Source organism: Cucurbita maxima, unplaced genomic scaffold (genome assembly GCF_002738345.1).
Source record: "Cucurbita maxima cultivar Rimu unplaced genomic scaffold, Cmax_1.0 Cma_Scf00024, whole genome shotgun sequence".
Lineage (NCBI taxonomy): Eukaryota > Viridiplantae > Streptophyta > Magnoliopsida > Cucurbitales > Cucurbitaceae > Cucurbita > Cucurbita maxima.
Genome location: NW_019272040.1, coordinates 88,570 through 104,101, shown reverse-complemented (window position 1 = coordinate 104,101; position 15,532 = coordinate 88,570). Strand labels below are relative to the sequence as shown.

Here is a 15,532-nt window from a genome sequence, read left to right as displayed (position 1 = left end):
ATTATAAATTTGGTATTTATGACTTTGAGTCTATCATTTTTAAATAAGATTTTTATGAAATTACATTATAATATTTTAAATTGTAAGGACTAACGGGTAACTTTCACCAAATTATGAGGGTTAATTTTGTAATTTAACAGGTACGACAGGATCAGACGATTTCACGTGGTTCTGAAGCACCCGATGAAAACTCTCCTCCACTCCCGTTAAAAAGAGTCGTCCCTGTGACTTTGACAATTTATCCCCCCCTTCCAATCCCTAATTTTCTGCTTCTCTCATGGCGACCAATCTTCCCGTTTTCCATGTCGCTCCGATACGGGCTTCGTCATCTGGAAAATCCGAACCTAATCGCCGGAAGGCTGCCGCGCCAAAGTGGTGGTCACCGATCTTCGGATGGTCCTCCGAGCCGGACTACATCGGTTCTTCCGCCGCGGATCAGCCTGTTCAGAATGCCGATCCAGAGCTCGACGGCGGACGAGCGAAATCCAAATTCCTGCCAGGCTGCTTCACGGAGGAGAAGGCAAAACTGCTCCGGATGAAGACGCTGGAGAGCTCTACTTTTCATGACATTATGTATCATTCAGCAATCGCGTCGCGCCTCGCCTCCGATTTGTCGGACCGAAGCAAGGAATAGATCTACGAAGCTGAGCGCAGTGAGGTATTGTATTATGTTTTTTGAAATCTGTATCTGTACTGCCTTCATTTGCAAATCGTCGTCACAAAAAATTTGGGGAAAGGATATGAAGCTTACTTTCCCAATGAATTTACCTCTTACTTTTGACTTTTAGATTGTGTAGATTGCTGAAACTTTAAACCTACTGTAATTTTTTTGCGTCTGATTATTGATCGACGACGATTGTTTAAGCATTGTGTTCTTGTTACAATCACAATCAATTCATAGAAACGGTTGTAGATGAATAATACATCTTGATCTTGACCGGCCTTGAAATCTACGCCGACCGTTGTGATTTAGTAGAACGCTAGAAATAATTATCAGATGTGTAGCCCTTGCCCTAACGATTTCTTCTCAGATCCATTCAATGAGATGTTTGGTGAATCATCTCAAGTGAATAATTTGAAGAATTTTTTAACATCAGATCGTCGCTGTTTAGGTCATGTTCTTAATTCGACTATTCAGAAAATGAAAAGGAAATGAATTATGTAATTGAATCCAAACTTTTTTGTTGTTCTGTGAAACGATCAAGTTTTGGATTAGACAAAATCTTGATTAATGAGGGAGAGATTACAATTTTTTTTCTGTGAGAATTGAAAATTCTTAAATTGTTTGAATTAAGAATGCTACAGAATCTGATAGGAGCGCTGTATAATGTGTATATACTAATTAAATTAATGATAAATAATGATTCTCTAGATTAAATAATTCGGTCAGTTCTTTCCAAATCCCACCAAAAACAGATAATTAGGAATCTGGATGACTCACCTAAACGAATTAATGATAGATTAATCGAGTATATCCATTTTTTGAAGCGTGGCTAGATGTTGGGTAAAGAATTTTGTACGGTCCATTTTTTTTTATTTAAAATTTTTGGTTCTAAACATATTCAATATAATTAATTCAATCCATTAGGCAATATTTTGAATTCATTGACTGTTTGAGTCAATTCCTGGTACAGTAGAAACAAGATAAAAAAGTTGGGATAATTTTCTTAAATTTACAGAAAAGTCTAAAAATTACCTTTGGAGGAAAACTATTAGTATATTTAAATATTAATAGTGTTATAAAAAATATCTTAAATTTTTTTAAAAATTATTAATACCCTTCAATTTTGTTAAAAAAAAAAAAGTAAAAATTTATTAATACCATTCAACTATTAGTATAATAAAAATATTAATAGTATTTTGAACTTTAATCAATATCCTTTTTTTTTTAAGTTTTTAACTTTAAAAAAAAGTTAAAAAATGTTAATACTACTCGTATATTATCTTCAAACATTTTAATGTTACTTTTGAAACGTGGTACTTGTAGTAAGGGTATTTTTAAATTTTTTAAAAAAGATTTAAAGGTATTTAAAAAAATTTTAAAATATATTTAAAAGTATTTTTTAAGTTTTAAAAAAATTTAAAAATATTGATAAAACTTTTGAAAATTTTGAAAAATATTTTTGAAAAGATGTAGTTAAAAAATATCTTGGTAGTTGAAAGATATGGTTTCAAAAGTTAAAAGATATGTTTGAAACCTTAAAATATATTTTTTAAACAAAATATTAAAGATTTCAATTATTTAAAGTTGATATTTTTTGGACTTTTATTTAACTTTTTAAGTGATTATTGGAATTTTTAAAAATTTAAAGTTTCATAAATTGGACTTTACATAAGTATTATTATATCTTATCTTATCTTTCCTTTCTTCTATTGTTCATTGTTTCATAACACATTAACAACACGAGTCTACCATTTATTTTGATAAAGGTCCGTTTTTTCATTTTGTTTTTTTTTTGTATTTATACACATACAATTTTTATGGATTGAGATAGTTATTATTCACAAAGTTCATTAGCACTTGAGGTTGCAAGATTTTAAGTGAGTTCAAGTCACAAGGAGAAATAATTACCTGTGAAAATATGTTCAAGAAGATATTTTATACTTTCAATATCTCGAATATGATCCTACAACAACACCAATATCGAGAGATTTTTTTAAAGTACTATAAACTTACGTCGTACTCTTTTATAACTAAACAAAATAAAGAGTTACGTAATATAAAGAATTCGTGAATCGTGAACAATTGGAGCAACATCATTCTATGAAGCAAATGTCCCAAGTCACAACAGTTGAGAAACAAGTATTAATTCATTTCATAATAGTCGTCAAGATGTTTTAAAATTTAAAACTACAAATAATGATTGATCATAAGAATTTCAAAAGTGTCGTAACCAATGTGGCATGAAAGACGATTGGTCTCAAACCTGTCTATGCCTCAGCACCTAGTCAACAACTTCCACCAAGCATCAAGGAAAGAACGTGGAAACGAATTTCCCTGTGCTAATTTTTCTGAATCTCTAAAGAGAAAATTGATACAATTGAATCAGTAGGAAATAATTCATATGAGAAATTCCCAAAATTAGTGTTGCTTCCAGTTTTAGTATTTTATTCTATGTAATTCCAGCAAGTTTAAATTATTATTATTATTATTATTCTTTTTTTGCAGAACCAAGAACACTTGTCAATGCAGACAAGTACTACTACTATATGAAGTTGGTTTTGGAAGAATAAATCATATCTTGCCTAGACGAACACATTTTTGTTTAGTTTTTATAATTTATAGACATATTTTTGTCCATAATCAGTTCATTCATGTGTATATGTAAGAATTTCAACTAAATCTTAACATACTTTTCACAATAGATCGATAAAAGAATAGAGACCAAAAGTGTTCTTTAACCACAATGTAACATGCATAAATACACAAAACAATTTAGAGTTGTAATCACTTTTGCTTAATTCATTGATAAATTTGATTCAAAGATGATTTCCTTACATTCAACTAATCAGATGATCGCAACAGCAATAAAAACTCAACAATATATGCCTTCTAGAATGATTCTTGATGTAATTCTATGTCAAATAATATAAGAGAAGTCATATGCAAGAGAGTTTATAGCTATGATATGTATAAGCAGTGGTGGAGAAGGAAGCACTTTGCCTGTGTAAAAGCACGAGGTCTAAATTAGCTCCTTCCTTCACCGGCATCAGCCGCAGACTCCGGCCTGAAGCTTGTCTGCAGCAATGAGAAGCTGAGCATTCTCTCCTTGAATTTTGAAGCTCAATCTTCATTTTGAGTTGCTCAGCCGCTTCATTAACTGATAAGAGGTAGAAAAGCTACATCATTATTTACAAAGAAGTTAAATTCAAATCATCCAAAGCCTTTCCTAACAACAATGTCAAAGAAATAACAAGCATTTAAGGCCTGATAGTTACTTAGATCTACTATTCTTCTCCTTATCCAGTTCCTTTGCAAACTGATCAGAAGAAGAATATGAAAGATCAAGGCTACCTCTGTTCAACAACAAAATTATCAGCTATTTTTTGATTGATTGCAGATAAACAAATAAAATGTCTCTTCATCACTTCAGTTTTGCAGTTTGATGGGGACAAGTATTGGTCATCACAGCCTTTGCCCCTTTCACCTGAAAATATCTTAGCCACAATGTCATTCCGTATACAAATTTCTACAGCATAAACGTTTTCTTTCGTCGTAAAAAAAAAAATGAACACACATTCCTCAACTGCAGGCTTATACTTTGTTTCATCAACATCATCAAGAGATAATTTCAACCTTTAGGTTTCTAAATGACCCGAAGTGTACGAAAATATGGATGAGTGTCATGTTTGAAATCAAAGATAAGAGAAGGGCACATAGTAATTGCAACCTACAGAAAATTTACTTCTATCTGGTTTTCAGAATAACTCGGGGGCTTTTAGGTTTTCAGAATAACTCAGGAGCTTTTAGGTTTTCTTCTTTCTTCATAAAGTTCATTTATTTCAGTTAGCAACTTGCATTTCTACTGATATCGCACATAAATTAAACTAGACTCCAATAAAAGCATAAAAAAGCTAGGGATTACTCATCAAATGGCTTGCCGTAAGCATATTTGCAAGAATTTGGATGTGATATCCCATGGTCTACATGGAAAAAGGAGCCAAGTATAATCCACAGCCACCGTCTTGAGAAAGCCCTCAAAGCCTCCAAGTTATTCCATGTCATAACAAGGGAAGGTACCCATATTTTCCTCAAATGAAGCGCATAGGCTGCTGAGGACATTATAGGATTAGAATGTATACAACACAATAGTACACTGTAGACCCAGAGCAGATAAGAGGAAATGTAAGAACCTTCACATGAAGAGGACAAAATTCATTTATGGAGAATAACTCTTGAAAAATCTTTACAGTATAGCATACTCTATTTTGAAACCTAGCGCTACCAAACAGAGCAGTCCAGTGAAACAAAAGAGTGACATTGATATGACAAAAAGCTTAAGGATCATTAAGAACGAAGAGCAATTCTCATTTCTGAATGGTTTGTACAAATCAATTGGGTGCTTCCCAAACTTCTAATTCAATGATGCACAGTGAAACTTACCCATAGAATGATATCAAGGGATACAGAAGTAAGAATTCGAAACAAAGAATAAATGCTCCAATCAATCATACAGATGTCTTTTTAGCAGCAGACATTAGATTTTTCAGCTCCGTCAAATATTCATCATTTGATATGTGGAGTGAAGCACGAATGCTTGAAACCTGTCCTTCATCTTCCCAACTTAAAGGTCCTGAAGCATACAATACCCTAATAAAAGAACGAAATACACTTAGCTCTGACCTGTGGAATCCAACCGATACATCCTCATCGGAGCATGAATTTTCTTCCTCATGTCCTCTTCCTGTAAATGATTCAGCATCACTGCAATAATCTTCATCCTCAACTTGTTTACTACGAGCTACAGAATTAAATGGCACCTTGAAAAAATCATCAGTGGAATTATTACTACCAACAGAGGAAGCACAGCTAACTGTGTGAATGTAATTTGAGGTTCTTGGAATAAGGTTGTCCTCTCTCAAACCAACATAACCTGTAGCAACTTCGGTATTTACAGCAGGAAAGGTGGAGCTCAATCTAACCCTACTCAACTCTCGTGTTAAGCACAGTTTAGTAGTTTTTGCTAAAGAAGGCAAATGCGTAACATCTTTCTTAGTGATTTTCCTTTTCAGGATAGACACTGTGTGTTTTTTGGACTTTTCAAGCAAAGGCCTTCTCTGATGTCTGGTAGGAAGAGCCGTTGCTAGCTGTTGAACCTTACTTTTCACCATGTCTGGAACTGTCTGCTTATTTCCAGGCAATGAACCCAAATCTTCAAAGGCCTGTCCAAGAAATAACCTATGAGATGATGGTTCAATAACTGTTTCAAGCACAAACTGGACTGCGGCATGCCTGGATTTTTCATTATGCACACGGAAGAAAGATGTAACACAAGGCATGCATACAAAGCACAGTAAATCAATAAAACAGAAATAAAAAAAAATGCATTTGTAAATAAAGTATAATAAGGAAAAGGGTTGCAAGAAAATTGTTGTTAGGAAATTTACCTTTCCTAGGAGAAACCATTGGCCGTCGCGCCATGCCTGTCGCAATCTCAAATAAGATTGGCTAACCAAAACATCTAATGGTGATCCAAGTAGTCTTGCTAGATAGCAATTAACCCCAATGATCTGCATTATTCTTGCTTGTTTCCAGGAGGAATTGTGGAACGCTTCAGCAAGATCACCAGCAGCCCAAACATTTGGTCCTTCTACGGGTGGAGGACAGGGCCTTATCGCCCACCTCGGCACCTTCTCCACCGCTTCCTCCGTCTGAAAATATCTTACGCTATACGTACGGCCATTACCGGAAACAATTTCAGCACAACTCCATGAACCACTCGAAACCTCCTCCTGGCTATAAACCTCAACTTGATCCCCCTTCCTTAGTCTCATACTTCCAAAGATCCTAATTCTAAACACAGATTGCAAGCCTGTAAAGATTAAAAAACAAAAAATGCTTTTCACTCATTCAGCAACCCAAAAGTCCACGAACGAAACGAGACAAAACAAAAAAACAGTAGTAATCAACATACAGAAAGCACAATAACTACAGAATTCTTCTACACTAAGCAGACGAGAAAAGAAACTTCCAAATTCAAACAGAAGAACAAAACTCCAAACCTGGAAAAGGAAATCAACGTAGAAAACTGACGGAATCAAAAGAAGTCAAATGCGGAATTAAAGTGAACACAAAGCTGAATTCGATTGATTCAAGGGTAAAATGAAATCAAACAACAACAACAACAACAACAACAACAACATTAAGAGGTATAGAAAGCGATCGATACCTCGAGAGAAGAAAGGAGCGGAGTATGACAATGTTGTGAATCTTGTAAATAAATTCTTCAAATTGAGTGAAAAAAAGAAAAACCTTTTTGGAGGAATTTATGAGCAAAGAGTAAATTATAAACAAGTTTAAATTCCTAAACCAAATGGGATACGGTAATGGCATCAGTTTTAAATCTGGGCTTGGGCTGTAACCCATCTATCTCCCATTCAAACTCAATTTTAGATTTAACTTATCAATAATAACCACTTTTATTTTTAAATAATAATATTTTAATGTCCCTTTAATTATTTGTTCCTATTCTCACTCTTAAATCTTTAGGGTTTTAAAATTTTTAAACTCCAAATTTAAAATCTTTTTTAGCCAATAAAATTTTAAAATTTTAAATACATATGGTAATTTCACCTCCTATTTTAAAAAATAAATCAATTTCCTAATTTTTTAACACAACATTTATTATTTAATATATAAGGGTACTCAAATCTATTTACACATTGACTAATTGAAATTTATTTATTTATTTATTTATTTTTAAATATTCTCCAAGATTTTCTCACTTTTATTTCATTCAAACGTATCTTTTTCACTTTTCTTTTTTAAATTTTAACATTTTTCTAAAAAAAAACAATATATCTAAAACATCTTTAATTTAATATATTTGGAATCTCAAATTTTATCCCTCAAGTCCCTACGACTTAACTGCTCTCTCTTTCTCTCCCTTATATTTATTATTATTATTATTATTATTTTTAACGTATTGGTTAGCTCGTTTACCTTTTAACATTTAATTATTTATAATTTGTATCTTTATTCATTTAATATATATATATATATTTTTATAACTCCAACTCAATCATCCCACCCAAATTGAAATTACAAAAATTAGGTTGTGTTTGGGTTGGGTGGGAGGTTTTCAGGTTGTGTCAATCTAACCAATAAAAAAAACATAATTTTTAACGTACATTATTTTTAAAATTATTATAAATATTAAGAATATTTGATATATGTTACCATTGATATCCATGAGTTACGACAAATTGGTATTTAAGTTTTTTGATATTTTAGTTATTAAAGTAATATATATTACATATAAGTATAATTTTAAAGAATAAATAACTGTCCACCTAATCCAACAAAAAAATGGAAAGTTTAGTTAGGTTGTAAACCTTGTTTTCGTTACCAAACTAACCAAGTTCGAATTTTTTGTTGATCTAATTTTATTTTACAACCCAATTCAAGTGCGTCCACATATTTTTGCCCCGCTTAACATCTACTCGTGCCAAATTAAAAGTAAAAAACATAAAACAAAAACACACTTATAAACTAGAGTTTGGTTCCTACATTTTTAAATTGAAAATAATAATAATTAAAAGCACAATTATTAAATATATGATTTTTTTAACATTAAATAAAACTCAGAAATAATAAGTTATCAAACATTCGCTCAAATAAAATTAAAATTTTAATATTTTTGGTGTTAAAAAAAAAGAAAATCAATTCATTTGAAAAAAATGTCCGAAAAGATTGCGACGTGGCAGTCGTGTGTCCCGTAACATCAAGCAAGTTTATAACCATACAAAATCGTCCATCGAAAAAGTATACGACGTGTCGTTTTATTTACCCTACGCCTCCCGCGCATTTTAGTCTCACTTCCTTCACGACGACATTAAAACGGCGCCGTTTTTGTCCATACATGCGTATGTTAGCAAATGTACAAATTTCCCAACGATTTTGGGCGCGAAAGTCACCACCAGGCACCAAGGTCCGTCCGAGGTACTTCAATGCGGGCGGCGATTCAACCATTTTCTCTTCACTGTTCGACTTCCAACAAGTTCATGGCGTCTAATTCGAGCTCTTTGCTCTGGTTTCGAAAGGGCGTAAGGATTCACGACAATCCGGCGCTTGAATATGCGGCTAAGGGCGCCAATTTTCTCTATCCCGTTTTCGTCATCGATCCACATTACATGAAGCCTGATCCCTCGGCGTTTTCCCCTGGATCGTCTAGGGCTGGACTGAACCGTATTCAGTTCCTTCTTGAGAGCCTCGTGGACCTGGATATGAACCTCAAGAAGCTCGGCTCGCGCTTGCTGGTTCTTCACGGGGAGCCTGGTGAGGTCTTGATTCGCTGCTTGGAAGAGGTATATCTTGTATTTTTTCACATTTTCTCTGAGGATTGAGCTAGAGTAGCTGTTACTGTAGTTTCTGCTTATGGTTATTTGTTTATTATCTGTGGATGCTTTCACTTTCTTGCAGTGGAATGTCAAGAAGCTTTGCTTCGAGTATGATACGGATCCTTACTACCAAGCTTTAGACAGTAGAGTTCAAGTAAGCTTGTTTTGCTTTGTTCGACTGTTTGTTTCTTTTAAAAATACTGGCCAATTATTTTGTAAATCACGAGTAGGAAGCTGCAAAATTGTTCAGATACTTGTACTCATCGACGGAACCAAGAAAGAAGAAACGGTTAGGAATCACGACTTTCCACAATAGTATGAAATTGTTCACTTTGAGCATAAACTCTCATGATCTCATACCATTGGAGATAGTCCTCAACAATCCTCCTCTTAATCGAGGTCGACTCCGTTCTCTGGAGCCCTCGAACAAAGTACATCCTTTGTTCAACACTCTAGTCACTTTTTTGACTACACCTTCGAGGCTCACAATTCTTTGTTCGATATTTGAGAATTCTATTGACATGGCTAAGTTTAGGGCATGACTCTGATACCTGCTTTGGGCCTCCCCAAAATGCATCATACCATTGGAGATAATATTCCTCACTTATAAATGCACGATCTTCCACTAAATTAATCAATGTGAAACTCACTTCCAATAATCCTCACCAGACACTTTCACAACTTAGTCGGTCGTAAATTTAAGAAGGGTGTATAAAATACTTAAGATCCTTGAGAATTGAGCATTTATAATTTTAACGTTACTTTTCACCATACTTCAAAAATTAGAACGTTAAATTATTACACTGAGTTTGAACTCTTGACGACGGAAATTTTGTGTGCGTCTGTTTTCTCGCAGAACCATGCGTCTGCTGCTGGGGTTGAAGTCTTCTCTCCTGTGAGCCATACTCTGTTCAATGCGGCAGACATTATTCAAAAGGTTAGTTTAAAAGGTCCAGTTCAAAAGCAATATTCTTGTGTGGAATTTGTTCTTAATTAGTTAGTACGTTTCCATTTTCTTATGATGGTTTAATTTGTAACGATAATTGTTGAGAAGAATGGGGGCAGGCCACCTCTGAGTTATCAATCCTTCCTAAAACTTGCTGGCGAACCCTCTTGGGCACGTGCCCCTCTGTCTACCATAGTTTCTTCACTTCCTCCTGTTGGCGACACCGGAAGATCTCAGATTTTAGATGTTCCAACAATTAAAGACCTTGGTTATGAAGACATGGAAAAGGTTTGAAGTTTTTTATGTTGTAATATGAATCTGCCGTCTGTTACATGTGCAATAAAAATTAGATTTATGCAGGTTGAATGGACTCCTTTTAGAGGAGGTGAAACGGAAGCCTTGAAGAGGCTAGAAGAATCATTGAGTAACAAGGTACAAATTCATCCCCAAAACTCTTGAAGATTCTAAGCTTCTATCTCCAAGGTCCCTACTTCTTCATATTTCTTTTTAGGATAAGAAGAAGAATATAGCATTAAATTAGCAAACCAACGCATAGACAGCCTACTAAATGGATATAGCTTTTTGGGTAAGTCAGTGATGAACGTGTAAGATTTCTGCTAAACCAACTATGAATGTAAAAGCTTAAGCTGGTGTATTATGTTGAATTTAATTATATCAATAATCCAATACTCTCCTTCATTTGTGGGTTTGAAAATTTGTAAAAAGCCCAACAAGTAGAATCAACATTAATTGGGGGAGAAAATGACACTATGCGGGTCCAAACTTAAGATTGTGATATCATGTTAAATCATCATTCAACTCAAAAACTGAAATCGATGAGTGATGGTAAATTTAGTTGTATCAATACTCCGATAGTTTCTTAATCGGATTTTTGCAGGATTGGGTGGCAAAGTTTGAGAAACCCAAAGGAGATCCATCTGCGTTTTTAAAGCCAGCTACAACTGTCTTATCGCCCTATCTGAAAGTGAGTGAATTGTCAAATTTTTTTAATCATCGATTTGTATGTTTGCTATTTGTTTCTCTTTGGTATGTAGTACGCGCTTTCCCCATTTTTCTTTCAATTTTCTTATCAATTTTTCTGGCAGTTTGGGTGTCTCTCTTCCAGGTACTTCTATCAACGTGTTCAAGATATATATATAAATGTCAAAGGGCATACAACACCTCCAGTTTCCCTTGTTGGACAGGTTTATTATTGTGCCTATCAGACATCGCAATGCCATGGTGTCTGTCTTTGTAGTAATAAAATTTGTCTTCCTTAACAGCTTCTATGGCGGGAGTTTTTCTATACTGCAGCTTTTGGAACGCCTAATTTTGACCGGATGAAGGATAATAAAATATGCAAACAGGTAGCTGATTTTACTCATCATTTCTCTTTGTCTGAATTAAGGACCCTGCCTAATTTTTTTTTTTTCGTTACAACTTGTTGGCTGGCTAGAGAACTAGATATTTTATTATCTCTCACTTCTCCTCTGTGATAAAGTTCTGGTGGTGATTGTGGCATAAAATTGTAGCCTGCATGCATAAAAGTGAATCTATTATATGCTTATCTATTATTTATGATCTAATATGACGAACACTAATCTTCCACAATGAAACTGGTTCCAGTATTCCAGATCAGCAAAGTTTTATCTGATCTAAAGTTCCATGAATTCTTCTGGTGATTAGCATAAGACGATTATAGAACTCGAGTTTCTCTTTGATTTAAAGATTTTTAAACTGTATCTGTCTCAACAAGCATTGAATTCTTTTAGCTTCCACGTTAAGGATGTGCAAGATTTGGATTTCACCTGTTTAAGATCATGATAATGTAGTAGGTTATGCATAGTTAGGAAACCATCGTGTAAATGCGATTTGTTAATCATCTGAGGAGATTTACCTAAATCCAGTTGCTACTGAATTAGGCCCCGTTTGAGATTGCGTTTGAAGACGGTAAAAGTGATTGTTGGAAATTAAATAATATCACATTTTGATTCACATTGATTTACAAAAGCTGTAAAGAGTAGCTTTTAGATTTGGCTTCTATAATAATCTGTTGTAACTAACAATTTTTTTTTGAATTTTTTAATCCTTGTATATTATCTACAATGATTTTTTAAGTATTATTTTTTACAATTTATCTCATCTCATTAGTTTTTTTTTTTTTTTTTTAATTAGTTGCTTCTAATTTATTTTTCTTACTTTTTTGTGTTTGAACTAAAATTAGATTTTGTTTGAAACAAAATTTTCTTATAACAATTTTTTTCTTGATATTTTTATCAAATTATTTAAAATAAACCAAATATAATTTGTAATTAAAATTCTAAAAAAATTTACATTATCTTATACAAAATTTGAATTTAAATATTAATACAAGCTCATGCTTAATTGAAATATATGTTTATTTTGGTCATTATAGCTATTTCATAACAATTTAGTATTAATTTACTAAACACTGCAATTAGACTTTCCATGTTTAAATCTGAAATTTACCCAGCAAAAACTTTTTTCATATGACACTGATTTCTTAAAAGGAAAGCGGACAACAATTATTTCAAAAGTTGTAGCATCCCGAACTAAGCCTAGAGAAGTTGAAAATAAAATTATGATTGTTAAAATATCAGGCTTAACTACAGGTGACAAAAGTTGGACCTGGTAGCACTATTTTGTTTACTCAAGGTTGTATGTGCTAAAGTGAATAAAATGAAATTGTAGATACCTTGGAAAGATGACAATGAACTCTTGGCGGCATGGAGAGATGCAAGAACAGGATTTCCTTGGATTGATGCTATCATGGTTCAGGTTAGTCTAGTTTATCCTTTTCCATGACCATCTATACATTTAGGTAGGTGACCTTAGTTCTACATAGCCATAAGATAGCGAAACAGTTGTTTTATTTTTTGGTTGTAGCTTCGTAAATGGGGTTGGATGCACCACCTAGCACGACATTGTGTTGCATGTTTCCTAACTCGCGGAGATCTGGTATGTGTCTTAGCTTGGGAAATGATAGAGCATTGACTTTCTAGTTTATCTTGATGTCATTACTATATTTTCATTTCTCTCTCTCTGGATTTAGTTTGTTCACTGGGAGAAAGGTCGTGATGTGTTCGAGAGGCTTTTGATTGATTCAGATTGGGCTATTAACAATGGAAATTGGATGTGGTTATCGTGTTCTTCATTTTTTTATCAGGTTTGATTTGTTTCTTAGTAACTATCTTGATGTTAGAATTGTATTTTTTTTTTTCTCTTTGGAACTTCATACAACGATAAATTTTTTTCTCATAAAAGTACAGCGTGGATTCTCTACCACCATTATGAGGTAAATGGAATGATACTTGTTACAAGTGCTGAAAGCATTAAGCGAACACACAGCTTTAAATTTGGCGACCAGCTTTTACTTGCTGGATCATCTGAGTCAATTTTTTTAAGAAATGCTAAATATGGGATAAAAATACCATGACCATGTGAAATATAAATGATAATATTTCATAATTCTCTCTTTTTGTTGCAATAATTCACTTTTACATTTCATGATTTTGTTGGTTGTCCTTGGCTGTCAGTATAATCGTATATACTCTCCTGTCACATTCGGTAAGAAGTATGACCCGAGCGGTGACTACATTAGGCATTTTCTTCCGGTCTTAAAAGGTAAGCAAGGGGTTTGTTTGGATACTATTATTAGAACAGTTTTTGTTTTTTAATACAAAACTTTCCTGATGGTTTCTTTGAAATGTTTTTTATAAGAAAATTCTGTTGGTGTAGTATCATTACTGTCTTTCTAGGATAAATTGAATTTACAAGATCACATGCTTGTAAATAGTAGTTTTCAAAAATAGTTTTGCAAAGAATAATATGATTGAAAACAATTTCCCCTGCAAACCATGAATTACTCATGTTTCATGATTGATTTTGTGCTCTACTTTGCCGTTCTGAAATCCAACGTTTGATTGGCAGACATGCCCAAGCAGTACATATACGAGCCATGGACAGCTCCTCTCAGCATCCAAAAGAAGGCAAAGTGCATCATCGGTAAAGACTACCCAGAGCCAGGTTAGTTCTGAAATTTATTTTGAAATGGAAAAAACTTGATTTTCATTGAGAAAAAATGAAAAAAATTCACAAAAAGGAGCTAGACTACAAGAAGGAATTTCAGTCGAGATATAAGACCCATCAAATAGTTACGAACGAAAATAGAGGCCCAAAGAAACTTGAGTCAGTTTGACTATACTTTTGATTTTATATTTTCGATCCTAACAATTTCTTTATCCAACACTTGAGGATTCTATTGACATGGCTAAGTTAAGGACATGACTTTGATACCATGTTAGGAACAACGGACCTTCACAATGATATGATATTGTCCACTTTGAGCATAAGCTCTCCTTATTTTGCTTTTGGTTTTTCCAAAAGGCCTATCTATACCAATGGTGATGGTGTTTCTTACTTATAAAATTCATGTTATTCCTCTTAATTAGTCAAGGTGAGACTATTCCTCTCAATAATCCTCAACAAGGAGATGGCCGAGGGATGTATGTAGTCTTATATGATTGAGTGCAGAAAGCGATAAAATAAAGTATGGAATTTGGGTTCTCAAGAGAGTAATTGAAATATTCTCACGAGCTGCCCCAGAATTTCTAGGCTTATCTATTAGGAGACAGATAAAACGATCATTTTTTATAACACAGATCGAGTTATGCTGCATCTTCTTGAAGTTAGAATTCATTTACTTTTAGTCGATCATATTTGATTCACCAACTCAATCACTCAAGTCTACTGTTTTTCCTTTTCAGTGGTATCACATGATATAGCTACCAAAGATTGCAGGAGGAAGATGGCTGAAGCATACGAACTAAACAAAAGATTGAATGGTATGATAAGTGAAGACGATTTGGAGAACTTGAAACGAAGTTCAGAGGAGGAACAAAGCCAAAAGGTTCAAACGAAACGGAAAAGACAAACCCTCATTGACTGGATTCAAGCACCATAGTTATCTCCCAGGTTGCTGGAAGTTAAATGGAGATCACTGATGAAGATTAGTAGCTTAGCACTCACAAAAGCTCTTAACTTACTGAAGATTCCCCGTCACTATAGAATCACAATGACCCGAACTAATGTTTGTCATTTTTGCCTTTTTTATCTTAATCGGAGACTTTGATTAATGGTGTTGTTGGGATATGGAGCAATGACTAGATTTGGTCCATATATTTGGAAGATATTTCCTAAAAATAGGATAGAGATATACGGTAGAGATTTAGTAAAGATTCAATATATTTATTAGATTATATGTGGTTTAAATCTCTGTTGTACAATATCTTAAGTCATCTATATAAAACTTGTAGTCAATATTCCTCATTATTTTCTCTCTCCTATTATTGTGTCTTCTTGAATTTTCTCTCTCCTATTCTTTTGTTCCATTAGAGCTAACAACTAGTATTGATCGGTTCATTGAAGCTCACAAAGGAGGTGGAAAATTTTAAAAAGAATAACTTCTCCAGGGACATAATAGACTTCCCTACTGAAGCACACCCT

The 15,532-nt window shown here is 33.7% G+C and overlaps 3 protein-coding genes across 8 annotated transcripts; 2 read left to right on the top strand and 1 right to left on the bottom strand.

Moving 5' to 3' along the window:
- The first annotated feature begins 277 nt into the window (after positions 1 to 277).
- Positions 278 to 634, top strand: LOC111498038. Its single transcript, XM_023149093.1, has one exon. It carries the CDS (start codon positions 278 to 280, stop codon positions 632 to 634), a length of 357 nt encoding a protein of 118 aa, XP_023004861.1.
- A 2,838-nt stretch (positions 635 to 3,472) lies between these two features.
- Positions 3,473 to 7,095, bottom strand: LOC111498013. Of its 6 annotated transcripts, XM_023149059.1 has the most exons (6): positions 6,891 to 7,095; positions 6,109 to 6,533; positions 5,482 to 5,883; positions 5,345 to 5,405; positions 4,587 to 4,773; positions 3,473 to 4,148 (listed from the first exon to the last, which is right to left on the bottom strand). In XM_023149059.1, exons 2-6 carry the CDS (start codon positions 6,493 to 6,495, stop codon positions 4,145 to 4,147), a joined length of 1,041 nt encoding a protein of 346 aa, XP_023004827.1. In that variant the 5' UTR covers positions 6,496 to 6,533; positions 6,891 to 7,095; the 3' UTR covers positions 3,473 to 4,144. The 6 variants fall into 6 exon arrangements, 4 of the variants coding, with proteins under 4 accessions (XP_023004827.1, XP_023004828.1, XP_023004826.1 ...); XM_023149060.1 differs by having other exon boundaries at positions 3,473 to 4,770; XR_002720711.1 differs by having other exon boundaries at positions 3,473 to 3,840; positions 3,940 to 5,883.
- Positions 7,096 to 8,650: 1,555 nt separating this feature from the next.
- Positions 8,651 to 15,158, top strand: LOC111498021 ((6-4)DNA photolyase). Its single transcript, XM_023149074.1, has 14 exons — positions 8,651 to 9,027; positions 9,143 to 9,214; positions 9,917 to 9,997; positions 10,115 to 10,294; positions 10,367 to 10,438; positions 10,905 to 10,991; positions 11,113 to 11,211; positions 11,290 to 11,373; positions 12,719 to 12,805; positions 12,914 to 12,985; positions 13,080 to 13,193; positions 13,564 to 13,651; positions 13,958 to 14,053; positions 14,794 to 15,158. The coding sequence occupies exons 1-14, from the start codon at positions 8,671 to 8,673 to the stop codon at positions 14,988 to 14,990; spliced, it is 1,686 nt and encodes a 561-aa protein (XP_023004842.1). The 5' UTR covers positions 8,651 to 8,670; the 3' UTR covers positions 14,991 to 15,158.
- Positions 15,159 to 15,532: the final 374 nt, after the last annotated feature.

What these genes read in the sequence shown, in the direction of transcription:
- LOC111498021 (XM_023149074.1), top strand. Translation starts at nt 8,671, where the DNA reads ATGCGGGCGGCGATTCAACCATTTTCTCTTCACTGTTCGACTTCCAAC. An exon ending in TTGATGCTATCATGGTTCAG is followed by an intron (nt 12,806 to 12,913) that starts GTTAGTCTAGTT and finishes TTTTGGTTGTAG; the next exon opens with CTTCGTAAATGGGGTTGGAT. An exon ending in GTTCTTCATTTTTTTATCAG is followed by an intron (nt 13,194 to 13,563) that starts GTTTGATTTGTT and finishes CTTGGCTGTCAG; the next exon opens with TATAATCGTATATACTCTCC.
- LOC111498013 (XM_023149058.1), bottom strand. Translation starts at nt 6,495, where the DNA reads ATGAGACTAAGGAAGGGGGATCAAGTTGAGGTTTATAGCCAGGAGGAG. An exon ending in AATGGTTTCTCCTAGGAAAG is followed by an intron (nt 5,884 to 6,108) that starts GTAAATTTCCTA and finishes TTTCTTGGACAG; the next exon opens with GCCTTTGAAGATTTGGGTTC.
- LOC111498038 (XM_023149093.1), top strand. Translation starts at nt 278, where the DNA reads ATGGCGACCAATCTTCCCGTTTTCCATGTCGCTCCGATACGGGCTTCG.